Source organism: Trachypithecus francoisi, unplaced genomic scaffold (genome assembly GCF_009764315.1).
Source record: "Trachypithecus francoisi isolate TF-2019V2 unplaced genomic scaffold, Tfra_2.0 Lachesis_group15, whole genome shotgun sequence".
In the NCBI taxonomy this organism is placed as follows: Eukaryota; Metazoa; Chordata; class Mammalia; order Primates; family Cercopithecidae; genus Trachypithecus; species Trachypithecus francoisi.
Genome location: NW_022681460.1, coordinates 52,846,525 through 52,870,522, shown reverse-complemented (window position 1 = coordinate 52,870,522; position 23,998 = coordinate 52,846,525). Strand labels below are relative to the sequence as shown.

General features: G+C 40.9%; 1 protein-coding gene and 1 pseudogene across 9 annotated transcripts in view; one reads left to right on the top strand and one right to left on the bottom strand.

Moving 5' to 3' along the window:
* Window positions 1–23,998, bottom strand: part of ARMC2 (armadillo repeat containing 2) — a 126,533-nt gene that overhangs the window by 100,667 nt on the left and 1,868 nt on the right. For 8 of the 9 annotated variants that reach the window (XM_033234791.1, XM_033234794.1, XM_033234797.1 and 5 more), the window contains exons 2-4: window positions 19,769–20,029; window positions 16,001–16,073; window positions 5,377–5,548 (exon numbers count right to left, since the gene is read on the bottom strand). In XM_033234791.1, coding sequence (XP_033090682.1) covers window positions 5,377–5,548; window positions 16,001–16,073; window positions 19,769–20,029 — 506 coding nt within the window. The remainder of the gene's footprint in view (window positions 1–5,376; window positions 5,549–16,000; window positions 16,074–19,768; window positions 20,030–23,998) is intronic. The other variant, XM_033234799.1, reaches the window with a different exon arrangement.
* On the top strand, window positions 16,347–17,999 carry LOC117098054 (annotated as a pseudogene).

The following is a 23,998-nucleotide window of genomic DNA, read 5'->3' as shown; positions in this document are numbered from 1 at the left end:
AAATCTACTGCAGTAAGCTTGTCAGTTACTACTACAACGAAGAGCTGCTCTGGGGTAGCTCCAGGTGGGGGGCTGTAGCTCACTCTCATTCCTGATGAATGTCCCCGATGAAACTGAGCATGTGTAACTATGGTCTGTATCTTCTTGGTAGATAGTAGAAGCACATTGTACGAATTTTGTAATGGGTCATGGGTAAACTTCAAAAGGAAACAGCTCCCAGCAGCCTTACCATGCAGGACCAGTTTAGTTTCACAAATATTTATTTGATATCTGTTATATACCACACCCTGTCATAGGCTCTTGGGCAACAAATAGAGAAAAACACTTTTCTTAAGGACGTTGCTCTGTCTAGTAGGGGAGACAAAGGGGGCAGATGTGTAAAGAGATAAATGAAGCCCAGTGTGGCCCCAGTCAGGTAAGGAGGGGCAGAGAGAGTGAAGAAAGCCTGAGGGGTTAGGAGTTGGTCAGAGAAAGCTTCACAGAAGAGGTGGGGGCTGAGAAGCATTTTGAATGGTTAATAAGAGGTAAACAGCTTGAAGAAAAGAGAACAAAAGTCTGGAGTGAAAGCCAGCTTCAAGTGTGTATTGCCGGTACAGTCAGGCAGGGCCCCACTTTTAGAAGGGCCCACACTTGTTTTAAGGCTCTGCTGTGGCTATCTTGAAACTCTTAATATCTTTGAACAAAGGGCCCCACATTTTCATTCAGCATTGGGCCCAGCAAATTACACAGCAGGTTCTGCCTGAGGTTTGAAACAGCAGGGTGGGTGTAGGGAACAAAAAGGGGTTCCACCCTGCTGGTGCACCCACCGTGAGGGGGCAGGCCCAGGACAGGCGTGAGCAGAGCCTGGAATGTTGGGCTGGGACTAGATCACAACACAGCTGAGCACCTGGAGGAGGTGGGACTTCATCCCCCGCCACCCCCACCAGAGCTCGGCAAACTACAGCCCCACCAAATCTGCCCCACCTCGTTTTCGTGTAGCCTGCAGATTAAGAACGGTTTTTACATTTTTAAATGGTTAGAAAAAAATCAAAGAAAGAACAATATTTTTTGACAAGTGAAAATTGCATGAAATTCAAGTTTCACTGGCCATAAATTGGTGGATGGCTGCTTCCACACTACAATACAAAACTGAGGAGGTTGAGCAGAGACCATAGGACCAGGTCTAAAATATTTACTATCTGGCCCTTTACAGAAAAAGTTTGCCAGCTTCCATAGTAGGCTAGTGTTTTGCAAATTGTTTTCCCAAAAGACAGATCCCACAGTCCAGCAGGTTTGTGAAATGCTATGTTGAATTAAAATTAAAAGATTTCTTTACCAACACTTTAATACACTCATGTGCACAGAGACTCTCCAAGAAGATGAGCGGTAGGCAGTGTTTTCCTGACCTATTTGAGCACTGAAGCTTTTCCAAAGAAAAGCTATTAACATTTTGCCAAAAGTGTTCCCTGGAGTTCCCTGGAACTCAGTTTGGCAAACACTTCTGTAGGCACAGCGGGGCCTCTGAAGGGTTTTCAGCAAGAGGATGGTGCAATCTGATCTTTATTTGCTTCCCGACCTCTTGTGCTTTATGGAACACACAGAAAATGATCATTTTTCACGGTCCCCTGGGATAAAGGGATCACGCCTGCTGCTCATAGCCATGTCGTGTTGGGAGCTCAGCATCCTCAGGCTCCACTGGCTGTTCCTCGGGCTGAGGGCCTTGCATCCACTGACCTGCAGACCATCACAGCACCCCAGTGAGCAGACGGTGGTTTAAGAGCAGCAAAACAGGATGAGGCAAGAGGGATGGAGGCACCATGGCAGTGGTGAGGGAGAATGCAGACTCAAGAGCTAGTCAGGAAGCACATGTAGGGTTTGGTGACGGAGAGTTTGACAGGGATGGCTGAGGAGGTGGCACTGCTCTCAGGCCTCTTGTCTGGCTTAAATAACTGGGGAAGCATTCACAGCTGTGCCGCCTCCAGCCAAAAGCCCTATGTGAACGCAAAGCAGTTATACTGCTGGCCTTGTGGAGATGACTACACAAATCTCTTCCTCTTTCACTCTCTTAAAGCAGGAATTCCAAACCTGCCACCACACGCTGGCCCTGCCTGTGGGGTAGTGTCAGTCACAAATGACTTCACAGCAAATGAAGGGATGCCCTCCTTTTCTACAGTCTCAGTTACCCCACAAAGCCTACATCTTCTAAACAATAGAGAGGATCTGAAATGAAACCCAGGAAGCTCTTATACAAATGACAATGATTCCAAGGCTGGAGAGCTCAAATATTTTTTATAACTTTATAATTGGATGACATGTGCTTTTAAAATAACGAGTTTCTGCTGCCAGTATTTCCTGAATGCTGGCCCAGACCTCAGGGATGACCTGAATGGTGAAGAGGGGTGACTGCAAACAGGGTGGATAAAAGAGCCACGATGAAAACATGCTTCAGTGCACCTTGAAGGTGTGAAGCTGGCCTCAGTGCTGGGAAATGACAGCTGCACAGGGCATCTCCCAGAGCATGCAGGCAACAGTCAGGTATCCCGGGGGGAAGGAGCTAAGTCACTGGGGAAGCACTGAGGAGGAGGATGGTGGGCAAAGCACTCATCTCTGTGGTCACTTTCACATCAGTGCAAGCAGCAGGGTTTTCTAGTGTGCACTCCCAAAAGTTAAAAATGCATGAAACACACACACAGTATTCAACCTCACAAGCAAGAACACAGAATGAAAAACAAGGTAGGAGTCCTCGCACCAATCCTGCCATCCTGTTCATAAGAAGTGCCCTTCACCTCTAGGTCCCAGCCCCCACCATCTTGGCAAGCCCTTTACTCCTGCAATTACCAACCCTTTCTGATTTACCTGAGCTGACCTGGGACTCTGGGGGTGGAGCTTTCGAAAAGCTCCTCAGGCGATTCTCATGGGCAGCTACAGTTGAGAACTGCTGTTGTTGAAAAAACACACGTCATGTTGCCTCTCCCTTTTGTAACCCCTACCTTTTCACTACAAGTAGAACACAGCTGGGTATGTTTCCCATGTTCCGAGGCCCTGGGCAGTTCTGTAGCCTCAGCTCCCTGCAGCTTCCCTTGATCAGTCACTTTCCAGCCACCGGACCTCCGGGTCCTCCACTGCCGGCACTTGCTCTCGTGCCTGGTCATTGCACTCGCTTTTCATGTGGAGACTTGGTCCATGGATTTTTACACAGCTGCCTCCTTCTCATGAGTCACCTTCCTACTCAGCTGCCAGCTCCTCAAAGATACCTTTCAGAGCCACCTGAGCTAAAGGAAACTACCCCACCACAGTCACTCTCAAGTGCATTATCTTGTTTATCTTCTTCAGAGCATTCATCAGCACTCAAATTATCTTATTTGTTCTCCTGTTATCGTCTATCTCCTCTCACTAGATTGTAAGCTCTCTGAGGGCAGAACTTCGGTGGCCTAGAATGGTGCCTGGCACTTAGTAGGAGTTCAATAAATATCAGACTGACTGGCAGTGTAAGAAAGGAAACAAATTGGGACATTGAGGTAAAGCAAGTTGCCTGATGATATACTTGGTCACGGCATCACAGTGTGAGGCACACACCCTGCACATCCTCATTGTCTTGTCTTTTCTCTTCTCTTTTCTTCCTTCCTTCCTCCCTCCCTCTCTCCTTTTTCTTTTTTTCTCTTTCTTTTCCTTCTTTCCTTCCTTTTTTCTTTCCTTTCCTTTCCTCCTTTCTTCCCTCCCTCCCTTCCTCCTTGCTCCATCCTTCCTTCCTCTCTCCCTGCCTTCCTCCTTCCCTCCCTCCCCGCTTCCTCCCTTTCTCTCTCTCTCTTTCCTTTCTTTCATTCTTTTTCCTCCTTTATTCTACCTCTTCAGCCTCATCAGGGACCAAACAGGCAAGTGAATGGCACAAGCCGGGGACATGGTGACTGCAGACCATATCCTGGCCACAGAATGGGGGTACCACTCAGCTCCAATCACGCCCCGTTGTGGCCACATGGAACGGCAACCCAGTGTTGCCAGATTTTCTGATTTTTCACAAGGAGTCATAAATCTGGATTCTTCCATGAGATTCTTCTACTTTTTAAATGTTGGAAATGAATTAAAAAAAATACTTGTCCATCAAGTATGATGCTCAGGTGGGGGCTGTGATCTTTGGTATGTATCTTCCAGGCTCTCCCCATCTCTCAGTGACTGTAAGCGTATCTCTCTTCATCAAATCTTGTTGATGGAGGGAGAACCAGTTCTGTCAGCTCCTGGTAAAGTGGTTTCCCAACTTTTTTTGACCACACACAGTCAGAAATCGTTTGTAGTATGACCCTGAACACACACTGAAGACCAAAGTCAAGTCTCCTGAAGCAAAACTTACCCCTATTGTGTGTTATATATTCTGACATTTTCCATTATATTCTATTCTACTTTATTTTTTTAAAATGCTGGTGTGATCCACTAAATTGATTGTCATCCCACTTCTGGGTCCTTTTCCGCAGTTTGAGAAACCCTTAATATGCCCTGGATGGGGAGTGATTCCAACTGTTGGTGGGACTCCTCGGGCTGTGATCTTTAGCCTCTCTGTTCCCAGGTTTAGGTGCCTGGCAGCATTCTCAGGCAGTAGGAAAAGTCCCATTCGAATTTTGCTTACATGCTCACATGGGATCAGAAGGGTATTTTCAAAGAAATAACCTTAATGAACATTGTAAGAATCTTACCATTTTCATTAATTTCTAATAAAATTAACAACTTTTTGAACTCTAATTTAAAAATTATTTATTTCTGATATACATCAACTATCCACTAGGGAATACTTATCCTAATGTTCTTTTTTTTCTTTTTTGTTGAGATGGAGTCTCACTCGTCACCCAGGCTGGGGTGCAGTGGCACGATCTCAACTTACTGCAACCTCCACCTTCTGGTTTCAAGCAATTCTCCTGCCTCAGCCTCCCGAGTAGCTGGGATTACAGGCACACGCCACCACACCTGGCTAATTTTTGTATTTTTAGTAGAGACAGGGTTTTACCATGTTGTCCAGGCTGGTCTCGAACTCCTGATCTCAGGTGATCTGCCTGCTTTGGCCTCTCAAAGTGCTGGGATTACAGGCATGAGCCACCACGCCCAGCCACTTATCCTAATTTTCTTTTCCTACCAACTGTGATATTTAGGTATTCCTTATAAGCACCTGGAAAAATATATGCACAATGTTTTTTAACCAGCTTTTTCCCAATATTAACTAACTCTTAGTTAATATAAAGATATATTAACTCTTTATAATATATATAATATAATGTAACTCTTAGTTAATATAAAACTAACTCTTAGTTAATATCATCCAGGGTTAGGAAAAATCATATAAAAATAGCTTTTGTGTGCAAATTCAAGAAGCATGCCTGTCCCCAGAGATTATAGGATGTTACATGACCTTACAGTCAGAGGGAAGAAGGGATCTGTCCGGCAGAAGGGCCCCCTGGGAGGCAGCCCTGAATAAGCGAGCCCTGGCACTGCTTATTCTTCTAATCTTCGCAGAGTCCACTGGGGGCTTAGGAAAGGAAAAGCAGGAATCCTCCTCTCTGGTGGGAGATGCTGGAACTTTCGGTTTCTGGAAAGAGATTTTTTAAATAATTGGAATGACTTTCTGTGTCTCAAACAACAGTTACCTCAGAGCTAGCCTTCCAGAAGAGCATGAGGCCTATCTGCCTGGCTTCATCTTGGCTTCCTGATTCTACCAGCTCACTGGCCCATCTTACATAATGTGATATATGTAGATATAAAGCATTTTTAAATTGTTTTTCTCAATCATATTGTATTAACTGCTCTACTGTGCTATTAGCATACTTGAGTAAAACAGTTTACACATGCTAGCAACCAATATTATCTGTATAAAAGACTACAAAATTGGCTGGGCGCAGTGGCTCATGCCTGTAATCCCAGCACTTTGGGAGGCCGAGGCAGGTGGATCACCTGAGGTCAGGAGTTCAAGACCAGCCTGACCAATATGGTGAAACTCCATCTCTACTAAAAATACAAAAATTGGCTGGGCATGGTGGCGCATGCCTGTAGTCTCAGCTACTCAGTAGGCTGCGGCAGGAGAATCGCTTGAACCCAGGAGTTGGAGGCTGCAGGGAGCCAAGATTGTACCACTGCACTTCAGCCTGGGCGACAGAGCAAACTCCATCTCAAAAGAAAAAAAGACTACAAAATTACATATAGCATATTCAACATGCTTTGCAAATGTCTGAGTTCAAGTCAGTTCAGAAAACATTTATTGAGCACCTATATGTACCAAGAATTATGTGGAATATAAGTGGTACAATTATGTATTTTGGATGCCACAAATGTTATTTTTTTAATGATATCAAAATTTTTAAATAAGTTAGGTGAAAAAGTCATAAAACATAAAAGCAAGAAGTTGTCTTAGACTTATGATATGAAGTTGTGTTAGACTTATGATATGATATGATATAAAATATATTATTTTATTTATTTATTTATTTATTTAGAGACAGAGATTCGAAATGGTGCGATCTTGGCTCACTGCAACCTCCGCCTCCCGGGTTCAAAGATTCTCCAGCCTCAGCCTCCTGAGTAGCTGGGATTACAGGAGCTTACCACCACACCCAGGTAATTTTGGTTTTTTTTTTTTTTTTTTTTTTTTTGAGATGGAGTTTCACTCTTGTTGCTCAGGCTGCAGTGCAATGGCGCAATCTCGGCTCACCGCAACCTCCGCCTCCTGGGTTCAAGCGATTCTCCTGTTTCAGCCTCCCAAGTAGCTCGGATTACAGGCATGCACCAGCACACCCGGCTACTTTTTTTTTTGGATTTAGTAGAGATGAGGTTTCACCCTGTTAGTCAGACTAGTCGTGAACTCCTGACCTCAGGCGATCCACCCACCTCAGCCTCCCAAAGTGCTGGGATTACAGGCTTGTGTCACTGCGCCCGGCCAAAAATGTTTTACTTTTTACATCTCAGAAATTCTATGCTGATACTCCCTATTTTTACTCCCTTCTTTTCTTAAGTGTCAATGTTGATACTCTTAGTAGAGGAATATTATTAACAAAACTCTAATTCCTTAAAAACTTTTTAAAAAACACCTGCACCAAGTTCTGTGCCACCCAGAACTCCCTCTAATCTGAGTGGCCTCTGACCTGGTGCCAGACCCTCATAGGGTGACTAAGCTCCTAGTTTTAGAGTTACCTGGTGCTTTTATCCTTCCTGCCTCCAATGTCAGCACAGTTATTTGCCTATGAAAGAACAACCTTATAGCAGCAAGTGCTTTTAGCTGTAACCAAAAATAATCAAGTTAACATTCCTAAAGCCACTTCCATAATATGCGAATGAGTGACTCACTATCCAATAAGTTAATCAACAAATTTTTGAAACATCCAGTGTGAAATCCAAGTCATATAATTTGGAAAATTGGGTGAAGTCATTTATCACGTATGACGCATAATCTCAAACACTTGTTTTCTCACATACATGAATAGAACATAGACATCTATATTAGGGTGTTCCTTCCAAGAAGTTGTTCATTTCAATAATGACGACATTCTTCAAAATGTTTATTTCCTCTTGTTCATTTGTATTTAGGATCGGTTTATAAACCAGACCAAAAAAATTGTTCTATGATATTAAAGACACATTTTTCTAACACAGCTAGAAAAAAACAGTAAATAAAATAATCATCATAATACGGAAGAAAGCATAAATCACTTTTGGAGACTTGAAGAAGGACCCACTCACTAGTTATGTGAACTTGTGCAGGTCATTTACTTCTCTGAACCCGCCCAGCTATAACACAGAGACAGTTCTTACAGGGCCATTCCCATAAACACAATTCCTATTATGGAAGCTCAAGAAATGCCCAGTTCCTTTCCCCATGTAAGTTTCTCAGCCCTTATTTATTAGGTTTGGTTCCAAGTTACTTTTAACTCTTCCCAAAACTTAAGGTCCCAGCCTCTGACACAGGCTTGCTAGAATTAAGATATTGGATTCTGAGGGGTCTGTTCTGAAGGAGGTAACACTTGTTTGTCTGCATAAATTGCACTATATTTGTTTAACAAATAGTCACTTTATTTTTTAGCCTCCCCACTTTGTTGCAAAATATTCATAGGAATGTTACTTAGGCCATGAAGCTAATAGGAACAGAAAAGCTGAGAGTGTAATACAGGAAAATAGGTGTTTTCTGTGTAATTATGAAAAATGAAATACAGAGGGTAATCTCAATTTTGAAGACAGATGTGTGGTTTTCTTAACTCAAAATGTCTGCATTCTGCAGGTACCCTGAAACTGAAACAAAGATCAAGAACTCTGTCAAATAACAATCATGCAGACAAAGTAAACGGCTCCTTCTACAGACACCCAAACTGTACTAAATGAAATATATATATATTTTTTTAAGACAGGGTCTCATTCTGTCACCTAGGCTAGAGTGCAATGGTACGATCATGGCTCACCACAGCCTTAACTTCCCGGTCTCATGCGATCCTCCAGCCTCAGCTTCTTTAGTAGCTGGGACTACAGGCATGCACCACCACACCCAGCTAATGTTTTATTTTTTGTAGAGATAAGGTCTCCCTATGTGGCCCAGGCTGGTCTCAAACTCCTGTGCTCAAGAGCTCTCCTGCCTTGGCTTCCCAAAGTGCTAGAATTACAGGCATGAGCTACCACACTCAGCCAAAAGATTTTATAAAGAGGGAAAACATGGTTTGGAAAGCAAATTTCCCCACAAGAGAATCACCAAATTTTCTCTGTAGGGCAAGATAGAAGTCCCACAAATGCTCCTCAATAAAAGGCATTATTTTCTTAGTGCAAAATTAGTAATTGTATAATAAAAATTCGGTTCCATTTTACTACTGACATTTAATAAATTATGTGTCCCATTTAAACATGCATCTCGTGGGACTACTTAGAATATAAAGTGACATATGTAAAGCATGTTTAATTATTTAAGAGAAAACAACTAAATGACTCAGCAATTTCTTTTACGCCAAGTTCTACAAAATGTTCTATCATGCTGTGGAGTAAAATGACTTTTATAAAGAAAAACAGCAAACATGTTTCTCTCATAAAATTCAAATAATTTTAGAAATCAGAGAATGTTGCAAGTAAGTTTAAGTTTTCACTTGAGGGCCAGGTGCGGTGGCTTACACCTGTAATCCCAGCACTTTGGGAGGCCGCGGGTGGATCACCTGAGGTCAGGAGTTCAAGACCAGCCTAGCCAACATGATGAAACCCCATCTCTACTAAAAATACAAAAATTACCCAGGCATGGTTGTGCATGCCTGTAGTCCCAACTACTCAAGAGGCTGAGGCAGGAGAATTGCTTGAACCCAGCAGGCAGAGGTCGCACCATGGCATTCCAGCCCGGGTGATAGAGAAAGACCCTGTCTCAAAAAAAAAAATTCACTTGAGAACCTTAGCTACCTCACATTTTGTTTCATGACACTAACCCGTGACTTCAGCATAATCAAGGACACACGCACAGCCATGTGTTTAAGGTCTGTTCTGGCTGATGGACCTGTTAGAGTCCATTGGAGACACAGTCTATTTCCACAGGACAACCCCGTTAAAGAAGACACAATACATGGAACGTTTAAGGTATCGTATTCATCAGGCTGGCCACGACTCTTCCAAGCACTGTCACCTTGGCCAGTATCTGCCCTGGCTCTTCCAGATCACCCAACAGGTTCTCCCCACATCCTACATGACAACTGGAAAAGGGAGTTCAGGACATCTCACCCCAGAAATTCTGGTGCTCACAATTTAATCTGAAAAGCAACAGATCACACACATATGCAACAAAAGACACCTTGAAAGTCAGAAAGCAAATATTAAACATTCTTGCAAGCGGCTGGGCACAGTGGCTCATGCCTGTAATCCCAGCACTTTGGGAGGCAGAGGCGGGTGGATCACGATGTCAAGAGATCGAGACCATGCTGGCCAACATGGTGAAACCCTGTCTCTACTAAAAATACAAAAATTAGCTGGGTATGGTGGTGGGCACCTGTAGTCCCAGCTGCTCAGGAAGCTGAGGCAGGAGAATCACTTGAACCCAGGAGGCAGTGGTTGCAGTGAGCTGAGATCGCGCCACTGCACTCCAGCCTGGCGACAGAGCGAGACTCCACCTCAAAAAAAAAAAATTCTCACAAGCACAGAACCTTTGTGACGCAGCAGTTATGTGTGCGTTTCTATTACTATGATTTTCTCCACAGGAACACTGGGGTCCTCTGTCACTCTCGGCATGTGACTCACTGCTGTAATGTCACCGTTTGCTTTAGCAATCATGAAAGAAAAAACACTGCTTTGGCTCTACTCTACTTGTCTTACCCTGGATCGCCCATCCCCAAGGTTTATATGAGTTCCTAGGTCCCTTTCTTTTAAAAATATTAAACTTTGTTTCACTTATCAATTACCTGGAGCTTGGTTATGCCGCTCAAACTAATCCACACTGTTAGAAGTGGGGCTGGTAGTTGCCCAGAGGAGGCAGTGGCTGAGAGGGGCCATGATGGTGGATTCGGAGCCCAGAAATGATTGATTTGATGATGCTGGTAGTGACCTATTTTTTCCTTTTGAATGTTGGTTACTGAGTGTGTTTAGTTTGTGTAAATGTATCAAGCTGAATTCTTCTGTGTCAATAAAAAGTTGAATAAAAACATTTGGGGTTTATATAACTGGACTCAGTAAGTTTAGGAAACCAAGAAAATTCTATCTTGTTGACTAAAATAACGACGAAAGATAACACTTCCTGCTTATTCACAGGGTCACATCTCTTTTCTGACTTTATACAATTCAAAGCAAGAGAGCAGTTATCTCTGTGTAAACAAATTTGAACACCATCTAACCAGAGTAGAAGAAAAATAGGAGTAACTATCACCCAACTGCCCCAGGTCTCAGTGCTCCTGTGGAGCGGCAGGGAGCTGCTAAGAAGGAAAAAAGATGTAAGCTGGCACACCTATATAGCAGGCAGATATAAATGTTAATAAAAGACAACAAATCAGGCAGGCACAGTGGTCCATGCCTGTAATCCCAGCCCTCTGGGAGGCCAAGGTGGGCGGATCACTTGAGGCCGGGAGTTTGAGACCAGCCTGGCCAATATGATGAAACCCAATCTCTACTAAAAATACAAAAATTAGCCAGGTGTGGTGGTGCACGCCTGTACTGGGCCAAGATCATGTCATTGAACTCCAGCCTGGGTGACAGAGCAAGACTCTCTCAGAAAACAAACAAACAAACAAACAAATACCACAAATCAGAGTGCTTCTGCTAATAGGAACCCCCTGGGCCAGTGGGGCTGGAGGGCAGGGCCTGAGCAATGAGGAACCATAAGCATCAGCTCTTCTTCTTCTCAGAAGCCCTGGGCAGTCCTGAGTGTGGGCAGCCCATTGCCCGCTGGAGGGTGTGTGGGGAGCACAGGCCACATAGGATGAGGAGAAAGAGAGAGAGGGTAGCTGTACAAAAGCAGCGTTTAGCTAATCTGCTCAATGTAGGAGCTGAAAGGCTGCTGTCTGAGTCCCTGTTCCCTGACTGACTGCTGGTGGAGGAATTCTTAAAAGGCAAACTGGTCTGAGAAAGTGTCCTAGATCCAAAATGCACTGAGATTCAACTGGCTAGGTCCTCACAAACTCTTTCAGCAAATGTGTCCCTTAACTGTGAGATACTCCTCTACCATTCTCTCTCCCTCTCTCTCCAGTTATCTCCTTCTCTCCACTCCCTCTCCCTTTATCTATCTCTGCCCTTTGCCAATTTAGTGGTTACCAGAGGCAAAGCGTTCTTTTAAAAAATGAAGGGATAAAGAAGAAAAAAGGTGGAAAGTCAGGTAGCATGGGACCATTTTCACAATTTTTTGACTGGGGGCCCCAAATTTTAATTACTGTTTAAAATGAAATGTAATTAAGACCCTCACATAATCCACAATAACAACAACAACAATCTCAAATTAAGTAGTCGTTTTCCTTAAAATGGGAGCTTCTTAGATGACTTTTACTTTGCTTTTTTTTGTTTGTTTGTTTGTTTTTTGAGATGAGTCTCATTTTATTGCTCAGAATGGAGTGTAGTGGCATGATCTTGGCTCACTGCAACCTCTGCCTGCTGGGTTAAAGTGATTCTCCTGCCTCACCCTCCAGAGTAGCTGGGATTACAGGCATGCACCACCACACCTGGCTACTTTTTATATTTTTAGTAGAGACGGGGTTTTACCATGTTGGCCAGGCTGGTCTCGAACTGTGACCTCAGGTGATCTGCCCACTTCAGCCTCCCAAAGTGCTGGGATTACAGCATGAGCCACCACGCCTAGCCATCTACTTTTACTTTGAACATAGCACCCAACCATTCAGAGGTATGGAAATTTAAGTTCAATGACCCTAAACAGATAAATGCTTATCTTGTCTTAGCCCAACAGCTAATCCTGCAGTCCAAGTACTGTACCAGTTTGACAAGGACCAGGTTATCTCTAGAAAATGAGATTTTTTTTTTTTTAAGGGAAGGGTAGACCCAAACTGAGTGAGTCCTCAAAAAACTACAGTAATATTAAAAGCAATTTATAGGAGTCAAACTACAGAATCATAGAATAAAAAGCCACTCTTTATTCTACAAAAAGGTAGAGCCACTGAGCTGCCGAACTGGGTCCTCAGGCTGTAGCTGGCTCAAAACCCAAGTGGTTCCCAAGATTGTAGACACTAACAGGCCATGTGTCAACAATAAGTGGCAAATTATTTCTTGCAATATTGGTTCATGCTTGCTATCTTGGGATCTTATTTCTGTCATCTGCAATATATGAACAAGTATAATCTTTCTCACAGAGGCATTCTGATAAACACTTTAAAAATGTAAGATACATTTTGAGGCAATTGGGGTCATTTGGACATGGACTGTACATTAAATGATATTACTGAGTAATGCTAATTTTCTGAGCTATGATGATGGTATTGTGGCTATGTAGGAGACTGTCCTTGTTCATATGAGATGCACACTTAAATTTTTGTGGATGAAGTATCACAATGTCTGCAACTTACTTTCAAACAGTTCATTCAAAACAAACATTCATACAAGCACATGCGTGTGCACACACACATATACTCACACACACACACACACACACACAGAGTAACAGAAATTGAGAAGTGCTTAACTAACATACCAATCTCATACAAGCCTAGGGAAGTGGTATCACCAAGTACTTCTGGTAGCAGAGGTAGAAGGGGAGGAATGGCTCAAGTTAGGAGGATTGGCTGAAATTCTGTGTAATTCCATCCTTCCCAGCTTCATGCAGTCAGGCTACTGAACCCAGAAGAAGATGGGTTTATTCTCTAAAGAAGGTAAAACAGAGGGTCTTCGTTAACTGAGGTCAATAAGTAAGGGTACTAACAATAAGTACTCTTATTGTTGAGTGTCAGAGTACTTATTATAAACATGGATGTTAACTGAATGTTTATATCCTAAATGCTGGGCATTCCCGCCTTCTTCCTGCACCTGGAAGCTAGCAACCAGACTTTAACATCCAGGAAACAGCGTGCAAGATACTTCTTTACAGAGAATATGACTAGCCCGTAAGAAAAGTCCTAAAGATACTGCCACTGGGGTGTCATCAACAACACAGCCCAGCCAGATCCCCCTAACTATAGGTGTGGGTAGATACCACCTATAGGTTGACCAACCCAATCCACACGCCACTACTCTTTTTTTCTTTTGAGACGGAGTCTCACTCTGTCACCCAGGCTGGAGTTCAGTGGTGCGAACTCAGCTCATTGCAAGCTCCGCCCACAGGTTCACACCATTCTCCTGCCTCAGCCTTCCGACTAGCTGGGACTACAGGCACCCGCCAACACGCCTGGCTAATTTTTTGTATTTTTAGTAGAGACTGGGTTTCACCGTGTTGGCCAGGATGGTCTCGATCTCCTGATCTTGTGATCCGCCCTCCTTGGCCTCCCAAAGTGCTGGGATTATAGGTGTGAGTCACTGTGCCCAGCCGCCACTACTCTTGAGAGCAGCCAAACAAACAGCATGAGGCATCAGAGGAAGCCTCTAGTATAAAAAGCAGAGACAAAAATGCAACAGAGACTATAAAGGGGGAAAACTTAATTAAAAAATCAAAACTATCACTAATATACTCAGATAACATGCTGCAACCATGAAATAAGAACAGACTACTATACAAAGAGATAATGTAGAGGGGAAAAAAACTTTTGAAAATTAAAAATATGATAGCAGAAATTAAAAAAACTCAATAAAGGGATCAGAACACAGTCTCTTCCACAAAAAGATGTGAAACAGAGAAGAGAGAAAATAAGAAAACTGAAGTGTCAGTCCAGAAAGTCCTACATCTTTTTTTTTTTTTCAGATGGAGTTTCACTCTTGTCGCCTAGGCTGGATTGCAATGGCGCAATCTCAGTTCATTGCAACCTCCATCTCCTGAGTTCAAGCAATTCTCTTGTCTCAGCCTCCCAAGTGGCTGGGATTACAGGCACACACCACCATGCCCAGCTAATTTTGTATTTTTAGTAGAGACAGAGTTTCGGCATGTTGGTCACGATGGTCTCGAACTCCTGACCCCAGGTGATCGGCCTGCCTAGGCCCACCAAAGCGCTGGGATTATAGGCATGAGCCACCACACCTGGCCCAGGAAGTCCTATATCTGAATAATAAATTCCAGAAAAAGCAAACAGAACAAAAAAGTGGGTAAGACACTATGATGATATTAAATATTCAATTAATATCCATATTTACTGAAAGGCATGAGATTCCACATTGAAAGGGCCCTTCATGTGCCCAGCATGATTGATAAAAATAGACACACAAAGGACCATTGTCATTAAATTTCAGAACACTAGAAACAAAGAGAAACATCCTACAAACTTCCAGAGAGGAAAAAACAGGAATCAAAGTTTCAAATAATTTACTTCCCATGTACCCTTTCTCAAGAAACTGTGGGAGGGAATGCTCTACCAAATCCACAGAAAATCAAGAAGGAGGACTTGAGACACAGGAACCAGGAAAAAGCCAGCACAAGAAGGAGAAGCCACCTCCCCAGGAGGATGGTGAGGGGCATCCCAGGAGAGCTGTGCTCAGGGAAAGTGGTTGGGCAGGACGTGTGAAGAGTTCTCCAAGGAGGTAAATCCATAGAATGCCTCATGTGCCTGAACATAAAAGGAGATTAAGACCACTGGGGATGAGTTTGGGGTTGAAATTTGAAATACTAATAACACAAAACTTAAAAAGTAAGGCAATTATTAATGCCAGGGAAAACAAAAAGTGGTGCAGGAAAGGAGAATTTATCATTAATTCAAAGCTCAACTATGAACAGGTTTATGTAATCACAGTCAGAGAAAACAGATCTAACCAAAGTTTTATATCTATATGGGAGTAATAATGGGGATAGAAAAGGTGAACACACTATGATAAGAGGCAAAAAGACAGACAGAAACAAAATCTTCATCTTCCTTAGAAGTCATTAGATAATTCCTCAAGCTCATAAGTCAGAAAGCAGCAAGACAGTGTGGCATTGGGAAGTCTGGATGTAAATCCTAAAAGGATGTGTCAAAAGAGCTTAAAGTGAAATCCACTGAGAGGGGAACAATGAAGAATAAGGGGACAGGAGATCACTGGATTTTTGTTACTTTTTTTGTAATAAATCTTTGACTACATATATTTATATGTAAATGTGTATATATAAAGAGACTACATATAAATATATGATTTTTATACATGTGTAAGATATAAAACTTTAATATAAATTATACATATTTTTGTATATACAACTTAAGAAAATATGTATGTATAACTAAGAAAGCAAAAATACTGTGAAATACTGCTTACCAGTTATTATATATTTTAAAAATTCTTCTTTATTATCAAACTATAGGTAATTATAGAAGTATTTAATTAGATATTACCCATTACATTTGAACAATATAAAAGAATCTGCTTTCATATTAAATTATTAGTCTATTTAGGTGTACATGATAATTAGCATATATAAATACTGATTCCAAGTATTTTTGGCCAATTTCATTTCACAACTTAATATAAAGTACTGGTGATTATATAAAGTACTCACCAGCTCTAGTGGACTAAGACGTGTGCCAGAGATAGGCCTGGAATCAGATGACTCAAAACTGGATGCATGGAGGCTAGCATAAAAGATGGTGCAGAGAGTTAGTTTGTGAAGAATTATTTCTTTATTTATAGTATATATTAGTTAACTCTAGCTAAAAAGCAAGTAAAAGGATGCGATGCATAAGCCTTCAGGAAAAACATTTTTTAATGTTATTGTACTTAAAACAGTTTATTAAGAAGTCTTTTGATTACACTTAGGAAGTTTGAAAAATACTGAATAATGAAAAGAATAAGTGTATAGAGGAATTTTTTAAAAAGCTTTGTTCATATTACTTCAGAAAGCTGGTATGGGACAACTGCTAGTAACCATTTCATTCCAAAGTAACTTCCTGAACCAGTGTTTGGAATCACTTCTAGGAATCTTGAACAAAATTCAAACTTAAAAAGACAACTACCTTGAAAATCAATCAATGTAATCTATCACACCACAAGCTAAAGAAGATAACAGAAAATACAAGCTAAAGAAGACACATATTAGCAGATATAGAAAAGGTATGTGGCAAAATCCAACACTCATAATAAAAATTCTTAGCAAACTAGGAATAGAAGAAAACTTCTAAGAATATCTACAAGAAACCTACAGCTAACATCATATTTATGGTAAGAAAGAGTTTTCCCACTAAGATGACGAAGAAAGCAAGGATGTCCCCTCTTACTACTGCTTTTCAGTATCATACAGAACACCCCAGCTAATGCAATAAGATAAGAAAAAGAAATTAAAAGCATACAGATTGGGAAGGAAGAAATAAAACTCTTTGTTTGCAGATAACAGGATTATCTATGTAGAAAATCCTAAAGAACTGACAAAACTTCCTGGAACTAATAAGTGATTATAGTACGGTTGCAAGATACAAGGTTGGAAACTGAAATGAAAACATATTATCATTTAAATTAGCACTCCAAAAATTAAATACTTATAAATCTAACAAGATATGGATAAAATCTAGATGAGGAAAGCTACAAAACTCAGTGAAAGAAATCAAAAAACTAAGAAAATGGAGAGATCTTCCATTTTCATGGCTAGGAAGACTCAATGTTGTCAATATGTCAGTTCTTCCCAACTTGATCTATAGATTCAATGCAATCTCAATCAAAATCCTGGCAAGTCATTTTGTAGATATCAACAAACTGATTCTAAAGTTTCTATGGAGAGACAAAAGACCCAGAATAGCCAACACAATGTTGAACAAGAAGAACAAATTTAAAGGACTGACACTCCCTGACTTTAAGACATATTATAAAGCTACAATAATAAAGACAGTATAGTACTGGTGAAAGAATAAACAAATAGATCAGTGGAACAGAATAGAGGGCCCAGAAGTAGACTGACATAAATACAGTCAACTGATCTTTGACAAAGGAGCAAAGGCAATACCATGGAGAAAACATAGCTTTTTCAAAAAATGGTGCTGGGCTCTTTCACGGAGGTGGAGGCTCCATGCATTCAAGATCCACCTTCACTCATAACCCATTGCCATAGCCAAAGAAGACACTGCTGCTGGAGGTGCAGTGGATGTTTATACTGCTTTAAAAGAGGTGCTGAAGACCACTCTCATCCAGGACAGCCTAGCACATGGAATTTGCAAAGCTGTCAAAGCCTCAGACAAGAGCCAAGCCCATCTTTGTTGCTTCCATCTAACTGTGATGAGCCTGTCTATGTCAACTTGATGGAGGCCCTTTGAGCTGAACACCAAATCAACCTAATTAAGGTTGATGACAAGAAACTAGGGTAATGGGTAGGTTTCTCTAAACTGACAGGGAGGGAAACCCCATAAAATGGCTGGTTGTAGTTGTGTGGTAGGACTATGGAAAAGAGTCTCAAGCCAAGGATGTTATCAAAGAGTACTTCAAATGCAAGAAATTGACAAGTAAAACCTTGGCTCATACTCTTAAAAAACAAACAAACAAACAAACAAAATAAAACAGTGCTAGGACAACTAGACATCAACCATCTACATGCAAAACAAAAACAAAACACAAACCTAACACCCTTCACAAAAATTAACTCAAAATGGGTCATAGACCTAAATGTAAAACACAAAACTATAAAATCCCTAAAACATAACACAGGACAAAGTCTAGAAAACCTTGGGTATTCCGGTGACTTTTAATATACAACACCAAAAGCAAGATCCATGAAAGAAATTGATAAGCTTGACTTCATTAAAATTAAAATTTTCTGCTCTGCAAAAGACAACATCAAGAGAAGAAGAAGAAAAGCCGCAGAGCAGGAGAAAACATTTGCAAAAGACATGTAAGATAACGAACTGTTATCCAAAATACACAAATAATTCTTAAAATTCAACAAGAACACAAACAACCCATTTAAAAAATGGGCCACAGACCTTAACAGACACCTGACCAAAGAATACACACATATGTAAAATAAATATATAAAAAGATGCTCCACATCATATGTCCAGGGAAAGTAAATCAGAACAATGAGATACCACTACACATGCATTAGAATGGCCAAAATCTAGAATGCTGACAATGCCAATGCTGGCAAGGATGTGAGGAACAGGAACTCTCATTCACTGCTGGTGAGAATGCAAAATGATACAGTCCCTTTGGAAGACAGCTTGGCAGTTTCTTACAAAGCTAAACACAATCTTCCCATATGATCCAGCAATCATGCTCCTTGGTATTTACCCAAAGGAGTTGAAAACTTCAACGGGTATGGTGGCTCATGCCTGTAATCCCAGCACTTTGGGAGGCCAAGGTGGGCGGATCACGAGGTCAGGAGATTGAGACCATCCAGGCTAACACGGTGAAACCCCATTTCTACTAAAATTACAAAAAAAAAAAATTAGCTTGGCATGGTGGTGAGCACCTATAGTCCCAGGCACTCGGGAGACTGAGGCAGGAGAATGGCGTGAACCCGGGAGGCAGAGCTTGCAGTGAGCCGAGATCACACCACTGCACTCCAGCCTGGGCAACAGAGCAAGACTCCATCTCAAAAAAGAAAACTTATGTTCACACAGAAACTTACACATGGATGTTTATAGCAGCTTTATTTGTAAGTGCCAAAACTTGGAAGCAAATGAGATGTCCTTCAGTAGATGAATGGATAAACTGTTGTATAACCAGACAATCGAATATTATTCAGCACTAAAAAGAAATGAGCTATTCAAGCCATGATAAATCGTGGAGGAAACTTAAATGCATATTACTAAGTCAAAGAAGCCAATCTGAAAAGCTGACATACTACATAATCCAACTATATGGCGTTCTGGCAAAGGCAAAACTGTGGAGACAGTAAAAAGATCAGTGGTTGCTAGGGGGTGGGGGAAGGAAGTGAAAAATAAGCAGAGTGAAGAATTTGTAGGGCAGTGAAACTACTCTGCGTAATATTATAATAGTGGTTACGTGTCATCAGAAATTTGTCCAAACACATAAAATGGACAATACCAAGAGTGAACCCTAATGTGAACTACAGCCTTTGAGTGATAATGGTGTGTCAAAGTATGTTCGTCGACTGTAACCAATGTACCACCCTGGTGGGGGATGGTGATAATGAGATGCTGTGGATGTGTTGTAGTAGGGGGTACATGGGAAATCTCTGTAGCTTCCACTCAATTTTGCTGTGAACCTAACACTGTTCTAAAAAATAAGTCTATTTTTAAAAACTATCCATAAGTAGAATTAAGGGAAAGTATAACCTGGTGCTTAAATATCTGAGTGAACATGAATGCGAAATACCATATACCTGAAGGAGGAAGGAGGTCTATTTTCTGATGTTCTTGAGGATGCAGGTCCGAATAGTTTTCTTTGGGCTTCCTGTGGTGTAAATGGTCTTTGGGTTCTAACTGTTCTTAATGCATTTCGTGCTTCACTTATGATTTCTGCACTGGTCTTCCGCTTGGACACTGAAGGTCGATAAAATGGATCCAGTTTTCCCAACATTTTATCATCTGGAGACAGCATCCTTCCTTTGAAAGTAAAATATTCTTCAGATAGACACCACGCCCTGCAAATACATGGTACAAAAACCATTAATTATTTTTATCCAGGACTTTATAAAAATGAATGCTTAAGCCTATCCATATACTAAACCATTCCTCTATATTAAGCTTTAAAAATCTGAATGAATTTTTAATTAAAAATCCACCAAGCAGTTAGAAGGTTAGGATCTGAGAACAACTCTCAAAAATGTAGAGAGGAAAATTTCCTCAAAAATATAACAACTGAGGAAAAAGATGCGCAGGGAAGAAACCCAGGATGAAAGCTAAACCCAGAGAGAAAGACTAATCATGAAAGAAGACAGAATAGGAAGAGCGAATCATCTCATCGTCTTCAGCCTACAAAAAACACTGAGGGTTCCGTTAAAATGTTTACAGTTTCCTTTTCTTCCCCACTGCCCTCCACACTATGTGATACTATAAGGTTAAATTTTAGACAGAAATGTTGTATTTCTAAAGGACATTTGATTTTGCAACAAACCTCAGAGAATGGTTCAGCCCCACATTTGTCCATGATACAACTGAATGAATTGATCCAACTCACCTATAATTTGAGGTAGTGACCTAAGTAAATAAATACCAAATATCAATACCAACTGATCCTTTCCCAACACCCCTTTCTGAAAGAGTTAAAGTCATTACAAGGGCCATGAGAATGCAGATCCTTCTCAAACGTTGGTGTGTTCCATGGAGACAAATCTAAACTTTAAAATAGGACAGATTTTTAAAACGTAATTCTAATGAGTACATGGCATTAGGTGTTTCTTAAAAAAAAACTCGAACCCCATAAAATGCCATATCTCTAGAGAGACAGAGGTCTACATGGATTTTCCACCTATTTCAGCTGCCCAATTTTAGAATAACTTCTGCAAAACAGAAAACTGCTTTGTGACATATTCCCCAGGAAACTAAAAAGATTCCATTTCTACAAGGAGAATTAACAGGTGATTCCTTAGACAAAAAAGATTTACTATATTATGATTCTAAACATTGTTACATAACAACAGACAACAAGAACATTTGTTTAGCTCTGCACAGGCCCCAACCCAAGAGTTTCTGATGAAAACTATAAACGATATGTCATACTTTTCATATGGAAATGCCAGGTGTTGAGTTAAAATAGTAAAAAAATTACTTGATAAGCAATGCTATTTTAGGAATTTTTGATACAGGATTTTGAATTTAAGCACAGTCTCTACAATTATGTTCATTAATATAACTATCAAAAACGATAAGGGGCCTAGTACATTTTATTTCTAATACTTTTGAAATGATTGGCTTTCACTTTAAAATATTCAATGATAATTATTTAAAATATATACACAATTTTTTATACCTACATATATGTATATTATTTTTGGATGCATAATACAAATTCAGTCCCATAACATCTAACTTAAGCGGCCATGACAGGTTTGTTGGTCTGTTTCTAAAAGACCTACTGCAGTAAGAAATTATGCCACTAAGTGAGAAGAGGTTTCTGTACAATAAACAGGCTTCTTCTAGAGCCTAAATCAGGTTTGCCACCCCTTTGGCCTCACATGGCACTAATTAGTCTAACAATGTCCAAAAGTAATCTGGCAAATCTAATAAAGATTAGAGAAAGTTCTGTGGGGAGTAATAACGGACTCTCACTCCTGACCTAAGATTCTCTCTGGCTAAGAGTATAGTTTTGTATTAAAAACTATACTCTTTCAGAGAGTGATGAAGCAGGAACATTCACTCAGGTCAAATTCCAAAAATTCTGTGAATTACCTGGGGGCATACAGGATTTAGACTGACCAAATACTATACTGACAGAAACAATGTAGCTACATGGCTGAAAATATTTTTGTCTATAATTTTTACCAAAAATTCTAACACAACTTTCTCTATCCTTGTTCTTCTTTTTCCACCAAATCTCACTTTAACAATTATATTGTGAGAAACTTGTACAATAATGTAAAATCTGCACAGTATGTTATGATCATATGTTAATATTCACTAAATCAATCATGGAAATATTTAATAATATATGTGAACTGACTTAGAAGAATTAGAAGTGGGGCTGTGGGGGGAGGACTTTTAAATTGATATTTGTTAAACTACAAATTATTATAGATGGTTTTTGCCAACTTGAAAAATTAATCACTCATGACCTGAAAGCTTATCTACTTAAAGTATACCTGAACCACAACACAATAGTCCTACAGAAATTCTAACTTTACAAAATTTTCCTGCCAAGTCGAGCAAATCCAGCCAGCCAGTAGTATTGATTAACGGTTTCCTAAGAGGAACACAAAACCATCTTCACTCTCAAGCAAGAACCACTAATGTGAGATAAACATTTACTTTAACACCAAGCACTGTGCTAAGTACTCTTGACTGCATTATCTCAATTAACCCCACAACAATTTTGCAATGTGGACAGAGTCTTTTTAAAAAAATAACTAGAGATGAGGTCTCACTATGTTGTCCAGGCTGGTCGCAAACTTCTGGGCTCAAGCTATTCTCCTTGGCTTCTCAAAGTGCTGGGATTACAGGTGTGAGCCTCCATGTAATCTATGGTCTGGACAGCGTCTTAAGCAATAGGAAAAAAGCTATGATACATGCCCACAGATAATATTCAAACTCCTACCCACTAGATGGGGTGGTAGGTGGGGCACTTAGAGGCATTGGGGCTGCAACTATTAACCCACTCACATAGAGACTCCAATATTTTCCCAACAGGAACAGCCTTCTTGGTATGTACCAGCTGAGTATTTACCCTGCTTATACTCAAATGATTTAAATACAAGGTGGAAACTGATGGCAGCAATAAAAAAAAAAATAGAGACAAATTATTTATGTGATCACAAAGGAAGAAGAGATTTCTGATTGGGGGAAGACATCAGGTAGACTTCCTGGAAGAGGCGTTGTTTGAGCTAGGTTGTGAAAAAAGGGCTGAATTTGAGCAAGTGGCAGTGGCTGGCACTGGAGCTGGAGTAGAGAAGGAAGTTCCAACAAAGTCAGCAAGTGAGCCAATGCAAAGCATCAAGACATACAGGGTGTGTGTGGACAAGGGGAACTCTGAAAATGGTGATTGGGGCTGAACCAACTAAATTAAATGGCGAGAATTTAAAAGTTGATGAGCAGATCAAATACAACATTTTGAGGGATGATGTGATCTGGCAGAGATGGGCAGGAAGGAAAGGAAGGCAAAGATCAGAAGTAGTGAAATCGGACAGTTTTTATGTAATCACCCAGCTAACTCTCAAAGGTCATTTCCTCAAGGAAGCTTTCCTGAACATGCCTCTCCCACCCTGCTAGCCTGAGTTAAGGGCCCCTCCTCCAGACTCCACAAAGGCCCCCAGCTGGTCTCTGCTACTCCACCCTCCCACTGTGTTAGAATTGCCTGTGCATGTGGTATTGGCCCGAGACTCTCCGCCCCAACCCTCCACGTGAGGCACAGCTGAAGGTCAACACTTACATCATCACTAGACTCCATTTTTAAATATAGACTTGAGCTAAGACATTTTCAGATGAAGGCTGCATAGTTTCTCTAACTGGAGATATTTGTTACAGTGAATTATGAAATCTGGACCTTATTTCAAATCTGTCTTGATGTTATGTGGTCAGATGAGTTCAGATTTAGCCTCCTTTCCCTGACTTGTCTTTATTTCAAGTTGCCTGGCATAGAGTAGGACTCAATGTTGTGATGAATGAGTGAAGTATGGAAAGCCTGAGATACAGGAGTCAAGGTGAAGCAGAGGTTAGAGGAGAGACGAGAACAAGTGAGGTGCACTGAGAACAGAATTAAAAACTGAGAACAGAATTAACAGGATTTGGCATCCATGATTCCAGGAAGAGGCCAGAAACAACGCCAGGTATGCAAACCTAGGGGAGCCAGAGGACAAGGAGCCTTTAAAAAGAAACAGGAGAAGCAGACTTCAAGAGGAAAGAAGAAAGAGGTAGAGTTCTGTCTTGCATCACACTATCCTGAGTCTGTGGTATCCACA